Raw genomic sequence first — 7,302 nt, 5'->3', positions numbered from 1 at the left:
GGCCCTCGCGTGTCCCCGGGGCGGGCCCACCAGGCGTCAGAGCTCCAGGCAGGTCCAGCCGCGAACCCACGGCGGCAATTCACACCACAGGCTTCTGTGAATAAATAAAAATTTAACTTTCCATACAAACGCACTCACTTTCCCCAAAAGACAAGAGTTTCTACACAAGCCGCGCTGTCCCGGCGGTGGCCGTGGCAGGTGCAGAGGGGACGCGGTGGGGTCCCCGGGCGGCCTCACAGCGCCTCCAGGTCCTCGTCCCCGCGCGCGTACTCGTACAGGTCCACGGCGCCCAGGGGCGCGGGCGCCTCGAAGAAGGGCCTCTGGGCCAGCGGGGACCGCAGGGCACTCAGCTTCTGCTCCACAGGGCTGAGCTCGGCCTCGAACCTGCAACGACGGGGATGGTGAAGGCGGGGCCGGCGGCGCAGAGCCAGGCCCCGGAGCCAGCGCCCTGGTTTCCGGGAAATGCAGGCCGCCCGGGGACCAGCCTCCAGCACAAGAACGTCCCCTGAGCCCACCCTGAGCTGCGGCCGCTGAGCCGGCACCACGCTCCCGGCTGAGAAGCCGGCGGCTCCACGAAGGCTCCCGGGGGAGTGGCCTGCGGCGCAGGTGGAAACGCGCCAGGACGGGTGGGAGCCCCAGGCGTGAGGTGCGCACGGCGTCCGCCCTGACAGAGGCACCGCGGGGCTGCCCCTTTCCCCAAAGCGTCATCTGTATCCGCGAAGCCATTACCAGCATCAGCATACCACGCGTCTCCGTCTCCTCCTGCCCTCCTCCCCCCAGACCTGTAAGTCGGCGTTTTCCCGAATTGCGTGGACGTATTTGGTGGAACTGGCCAGGGAAGCCGTGGGGACTGCAGCTTTGGGAGAGGTTTCTCCCTAAAATTCAGTGACCACCTCAGTAACTGGCTGAAGTCATCTTTGTTGTTGAGTTTTTTGGACACAGGGTCTGGCTCCGTCGCTGGCCGGAGTGCAGTGACCCGCTCTCAGCTCGCCTCAGTCTCCACCTCCCGGGCTTAAGGGATCCTCACACCTCAGCCCCCCGAGTAGCTGGCATTACAGGCACCTGCCACCACACCCCGGCTAATTTTTACATTGTTTTTGTACAGATGGGGTTTCGCCGTTGCTCAGGCTGGTCTTGAACCTGAGCTCAAGGGTTCTGCCCGCCCCGGCCGGCACCTGCACCGTGCTTGAATGACAGGCGTGAGCCCCGGCCCAGCCTGGAGTGAGCTTTGCTGGTTTGTGAGTTTCAGACACTGGTCCCTTCACATGCGTGAGTTACTGTTGATACTAATTTCCTGCTTGTGACTTTCGCAGCTGCGGGATCCTAGTGATAGCTTCTCTTCCGTTCCTGACACGGATTTGTCTTTTTCTGTGTGATCAGCGAGGCCAGGGGACCATGAGGTTCCTTCTCCTCCAGGAACCACAAGTACCACTGGGTCTCTCTGCGGTCTTTGTTCTGTTTTCCATGCGGGCCATCGACACCGCAGTCTGGCGTCTTCATTTTGGTGCAGCTCAAATTACTTTCTGGTTCCCGACTGGGGTTCCATGGAGGCGCATCTTAACCCCGGCTCCCCCTCCAGCCGCCCCGTCCGGTTCCCGCCAAGCAGCCCAGGGCCCCTGCGGCCCACCCTGGGCCGTCTGTCCTGGGCGTCCGTCCCCCGGTGGTCAGTTGTCCGCACCGTGGCTCTGACCTGGACGCCCACCTCGGGGTCCCCACGCCCCAGAACTTCCCTGTCTGCCATATGCCACACGTCCTGTATACAAACTCTTCCAGAAACTAAGGGGAGAGGATACTGCCCCCCATTCCATGAGCCAGCATTACCCTGACACCCAAGCCAGACCGAGATATCCCAAAAAAAGCCACGGGCCGGGCGCGGTGGCTCACGCCTGCGATCCCAGCGCTGTGGGGGGGGTCCGAGGCGGGAGGATCGCCCAAGGTCAGGAGTTTGAGACCAGCCCAGGCAACATAGCGAGACTCTGTCTCTAGGAAAACAAAAACTTAGCCGGGCGCTGGGGGACAGTCCTGTAGTAATTAGCCGGACGTGGTGGGGGTTCCACCCCCACGACCGGTAGCCGGGCGGGAGGGGGGGCACCCCGGCGGAGAACGGGCGGGGGGGGGGGACACCTCCGTAGTAATTAGCTGGGCGTGAGCAGACACTGCTGTAGTCTGAGGTGCTCAGGAGGCCGAGGGTGGAGGATCGCTTGAGCCCAGGAGGCTGAGGCTGAGGCTGCAGTGAGCTGTGATGACACCACTGCCCTTGCCTCAGGGACAGAGCAAGACCCTGTCTCAAAAAAAATAATAAACTACTACAGATAAACTTTGCAAAGAGAATCCAATCCTATACAAGGGTAACATGACTAAGATCTATGCTGGGGATACGGGGCTGGCTGAAGGTGCCTCGGTATAATTTACCGTATGGACAGACAGACAGAGGAACACGGAGCGAGAGCATCTGAGACACTCAGCCCCAGGTGGGGAAACCTCCCCGAACAGGAAGAGGCCAGAGCGCCCCGTCAGTGAGTGCGCTGACCGCTGGGTGAGGCGAGACGCCCACGGGACTGGACACCAGGACCCACAAAGCTCACTCAAGCTGGGCGTGGTCTGCCCCGACCCCCAGCCAGCCGTCACCCAGCAGCGTCCGGGGATCTTAAAAGTACCGTTTACACCACCTCAGGCGGTGGGGCGCGGGGGGCGGTGGGGCGCGGGGGGCAGTGACCGGGTCCCACCCTGCATCCCCGTACCCCCCCTCACTGTCCCCCGCACCCCCTCACTGTGCCCCGCGCCCCCTCCCCCTCCCCCGCACCCCCCCGCGTACCCCGGCCACACGCGCTCACCCGTCCTCCCAGGGCTCCCCCGCCGTCTCCTCGGCCACCAGGATGTCGTACTCCTCCGCCGCGTACTTCTCCCAGTCCGAGAGCTCGGGGCCGCTGCTGTCACTGTCCTGGGGGAAGCGCACGCGTCACACCCCCAGCCCGGGGCGGCCCCGCCCGCGCACCCCCGCACTCACCCTGAGCACGGAGATCTGCTCCTTCTGCTCGTGGTCCAGGTACTTCTCGATGTTGAAGAAGGTGTCGAAGAAGACGCTGGCCAGCTTGCAGCGCTTCAGGTCCTGCAGCGTGATCTTCCCTGCGGGGAGGGGACGTGTCCAAGGCGTGAGCCCGGCCTCAGCTTCGGGCCCGGGTGTGGGCTGCGTGCATCGGTCACACGTGCTTAAGGACGCGGCCCGAGGCTCCGGGCTCTCCCGCCACGGGTCTGATGGGACAGGCGGACACACGCGTGGATCTGGGTGGGGGCTGAGGTGTGGGAGGCCGGGGTGCGGAGGCGGCTTGGGGCCACCTGTGCCCCAGCGACGCAGGGACTGGGACGTGGTGCAGGTGCTGGGAGGCGCCCCTGGATGTGAAATGACAGAGCCCAGAGCTCCCCATGCAGGGAGGGGCCAGAGGGTGTCCCCGGGACACTGAGCCCCAGGAGGGCCCCAGCCAGGGAGAGGGACGGCTGCAGGGTGGTGCCCGGGCCTCAGAGCCATTTCCAAAGTGAAAGTCCCAGAGCTGGAGCCTCAGATGCAGAAGGAAGCCAGGTGCCGCAGATGCTCCCCTGGGAAAGGCCACTCCTACTCTGAGTTTGTGACGAGGGCCAGCACGGCGGTGTCCAGTCTCACCCTGCAAGAACCTCCTACTCAGGACCTCCCGGCGAGGACGAAGGGTGGCAGGGAACAGGGGTGAGGGGAGGAGCAAGGGGGGGTGGGGGAGGGAGCCGGGGTGAGTGCCGAGGAGACAGAGGGGTGACAGGGTTGGACCACCCTGTGTGCCATCAGCACAAACGCGGCTACCGGTCCTTCAGCCGGTGCGACGTCCCCAGTGAGCCCGGCCCGGGTTCTCCAGGCCACCCTCGGGGGTGACCGCCTCCCGAGTAGGAGGTTCTTGCGCCGTGAGACTGGACACCTGCGGTGCTGCCCTCGTCACAAACTCAGAGTAGGGGTGGCCTTTCCCAGGGTCGCCTCCAGCAGCGACGGCGCCTTATAGGGGGACGTCCCCTCACCCTGGGCCATTTCCTCCCCACCCGTCCCCTCACCCTGGGCCGTCCTCTCGCCCGTCCGTCCCCTCTCCCTGGGCCGCGCCCGCACGGGGCGTCACCTTCGGTCCTCGGCTTGACCAGGTCCAGCATCTGGCACAGGCAGTCCTGGAAGGGCAGGGCCTCGACGGCCATGCTGTCCAGTCTTCGGCACTGCTCCTCGTAGAAGTACTCCAGCTCGAACATGGACAGGGCGCCGTCCCCGTCGAGGTCCATGCAGCGGAACCAGTACTCGATGCTGTGGCACGGTGCGCTCTGTCAGCCCCCGCCCGGGCCCTCCCAGCTCGTGCCCTGCAGCCCCCGGGGCAGCCTCCCAACCAGGCGCGCACGCAGCTGCTTGTGCCCTGCGGCCCCTCTGCCGGGCGTGCACGTATCGGCCTGTCTCCTGCGGCCCCCCACCGGCCGTGCACGTATCCGCCCGTGCCCTGTGGCACCCCACCGGCCGTGCACGTATCCGCGTGTCCCCTGCGGCCCCTCTGCCAGGTATGCATGCATGATCCCGTCCCCTGCGGCCCCCCACCAGGCGTGCACGTATCCGCCCGTGCCCTGTGGCACCCCTCCCACACATGCAGGCATCCGCCTGGGGACACACGTCACGTCACACGGACGGCTCCCGGTCCTCCACCAGAACACCCACACACCGCGGCAGGAACCCACCTGGTCGGCGTTTTTTTGTCTTCCTCAGAGATCAAAAACCAGACAAAGTCGGCGTAGCTGATCTTCCCTTCCTTCTGCACTTTTCTGCCTCTAGATCCCAGGCCAGGATGGAGAGACGCAGACGCGTGTCAGGGAGAGCTTCCAAGGTACGGAGCCCCTGCCCATGACGGGGTGAGAGGGACCCCGGGGCCCAGCCCTCCTCCTGCCCCTCCAGGGAGGAGGTGGAGGCCAGCTGGCCAGAGAGCGTTCCCGAGATCCAGGTGGGGTCAGGAGTGCACCTGCACCACCGCCATGGCCTGGATGCCGGCAACGTCCCCTTCTCGGGGCTCGCTCAGGCCCAGTGCCGGACAAGAACCCCTGACCTGGGGCACAGGCCGCCCCCTTCCTCAGACCTCACACGACAGAGTCTCGTGCCCCCCACTAGGGATTCAGGTGACAGAGACACGCGTCCCCCTCCTCAGGGCCCGGGGTGACGGCCACTCGCTGTGGGAACTCGACAAGCTCATGTCAGGCAAGGAGGAGCCGGGTCCTCGTGGGGCCTGAGCTGCACCTACCGCGTGACTGCTCCGGAGAAGATCCTGTCGATCATCTTGGTAGAAATGGCTGGAAAAGAAGGGGGTTGATGGGCAGCCCGCAGCGCGCCTCGGCCCCCATGTCACGACCCCCCAGAGCCGAGCCCGGATGGGGTAAGGACCGAAATGAACACAGGCGGCCCCGGGGCCCCTGCACAGGCCCCTCCCGGGTGCAGCCACAGCTGCCCTTGCAGCGGACCAGCGGAGCACGAAGCTGAGCGTGGTTCCAAACCCGACTTTAACGGGCAGAACATTCGGGCCTCCAAGGTTCTGCTTCCAGAGGCAGAGTGAGGCCTCCGGTGCAATCCCGAAAACTAACACGTTTCAGCCCCAACTCCGCTAACAAGAGGCAAGAGCGAAGGCACCGGCGCCGTCAGCTCCGGCCCACGAGGTCCCGCAGCCTGGGCGGCCATCCCTGCGGTCCCCCGTGTCCCCGGCACGCACGGGGCCAACATGCCCCCGCTTCAGACCGCCCTGAGTGAGAAACAGCCCAGCCCGGGCGCACCTGCCATCGCCCGGCCGCACAGCCCGTCCTGCCCTGAGACCCAGAGTGGGCACCAGAGGAACAGGGAAAGCCGGGGCCGCGCTCGGGGTTCACGGGGACAGCGAACGCCTGGTTCGGGGCGGATTCCCCGCGGTGAGGCGCTGGCTCGGGCCACAAGGGCGGCTCTGCCGAGCGCTGTGCTCTTCTCATGGCTACTTATGGGGTCCAGGGCGCAGGTGGCTCCCTGAACCGGGTACAGGAGAAACCAGGGAACGCTACGTCAGCTCAGGGGCGCGTCCCACGCACGCAGGACGGGGGTCTACTGCGGCCACGTGGCCCAGGACCAGCCCCGGGAGACGCGCACGGATGGAGCTCACATTCTGGGAACCAGGCCTGAGAGTTGACCGCGCGCAACAGATGCCACCGTGACTTGGAAATACTCTTGGTCATGTGGCTTTTTTGGGGGGAAAAGTACACTTCAAGGAATCCTTTAGAGAACTCCAGCCCCGGCGGGGCGCGGTGGCTCAAGCCTGTCATCCCAGCACTTTGGGAGGCCGAGGCGGGCGGATCACGAGGTCAGGAGATCGAGACCATCCTGGCTAACACAGTGAAACCCCGTCTCCACTAAAAAAAAAAAACAAAAACAAAAAACTAGCCGGGCGAGGTGGCGGGCGCCTGTAGTCCCAGCTACTCGGGAGGCTGAGGCAGGAGAATGGCGTGAACCCGGGAGGCGGAGCTTGCAGTGAGCTGAGATCCGGCCACTGCACTCCAGCCTGGGCGACAGAGCAAGACTCCGTCTCAAAAAACAAAAAAACAAAACAAAAAAAATAATAATAACTCCAGCCCCACAGGCAGGTTCTAGTCCCTGGAAGGCTGGACGACTCTCAGAGGCGCTGGGTGAGGGCACCTGGGAGGCACCGCCTCCCGCGGAGGTATCCGACCGACCTCTAAGCCTGCGCTCCACCCAGCCCGGGATTCGATGGAAACTGCTCCCGGCCTTGGGGGCTGGAAGGCGGAGCTCCTGAGCTAAGGCGTCTGGTCTCCATGCCCTTGCCCGGGTGTTAATAAAGCCCGCAGGGTTGCAGGCCCTCAGGACCGGCGGCCCACACTGACCCTGTAGACGCCCGGGGCGGAGGCCTGGTGCAGAGGCGCACGCGGGGACCCAGACAGGAGCGCGGAGTGGGGAAGGAGAGGCCGCTGCAGACCCGGGAGGCCCTGGGAGAAGAAGGGTCTGCTCGGTGTCCCCGCGCCCCGCCCGCCCCTCTGCCCTGCGCACCGTGGTCATTGTGCCGCGCCAGGTCGTGGGCGTCGATGAGCAGGTCGTGGTCCGTGTCCAGCTCCCAGAACTTGCAGTAGATGACATAGAAGTGCTCGTAGGAGAAGAATTCGGTGAGCTGGTTGATGTCCGCCTCCTCCTCCAGCAGCGCCACGTTCTGCCAAAGGACCCAGGCGGCCTCAGCGCGGGGCCTCTGGGGGGACCTCGCCCCTAAGTCCGGGTGGCTGCGGGCGGGCGGGGGC

At 65.2% G+C, this 7,302-nt stretch overlaps 1 protein-coding gene across 1 annotated transcript in view; it reads right to left on the bottom strand.

The window, feature by feature from the left end:
* Positions 1 to 95: 95 nt before the first annotated feature.
* The window catches only part of LOC116418599 (serine/threonine-protein phosphatase 2A regulatory subunit B'' subunit beta-like), a 9,152-nt gene continuing 1,945 nt past the window's right edge, over positions 96 to 7,302 (bottom strand). The window contains exons 5-11 of the mRNA XM_031934995.1: positions 7,061 to 7,217; positions 5,283 to 5,331; positions 4,729 to 4,818; positions 4,134 to 4,309; positions 3,008 to 3,126; positions 2,835 to 2,941; positions 96 to 384 (exon numbers count right to left, since the gene is read on the bottom strand). Coding sequence (XP_031790855.1) covers positions 234 to 384; positions 2,835 to 2,941; positions 3,008 to 3,126; positions 4,134 to 4,309; positions 4,729 to 4,818; positions 5,283 to 5,331; positions 7,061 to 7,217 — 849 coding nt within the window. The 3' untranslated portion in view covers positions 96 to 233. The remainder of the gene's footprint in view (positions 385 to 2,834; positions 2,942 to 3,007; positions 3,127 to 4,133; positions 4,310 to 4,728; positions 4,819 to 5,282; positions 5,332 to 7,060; positions 7,218 to 7,302) is intronic.

The sequence above is a fragment of the Piliocolobus tephrosceles genome, chromosome Y, assembly GCF_002776525.5.
Source record: "Piliocolobus tephrosceles isolate RC106 chromosome Y, ASM277652v3, whole genome shotgun sequence".
Lineage (NCBI taxonomy): Eukaryota > Metazoa > Chordata > Mammalia > Primates > Cercopithecidae > Piliocolobus > Piliocolobus tephrosceles.
The sequence above is the reverse complement of the archived record's forward strand: the minus strand, read 5'-3'. Positions and strand labels throughout refer to the sequence as shown.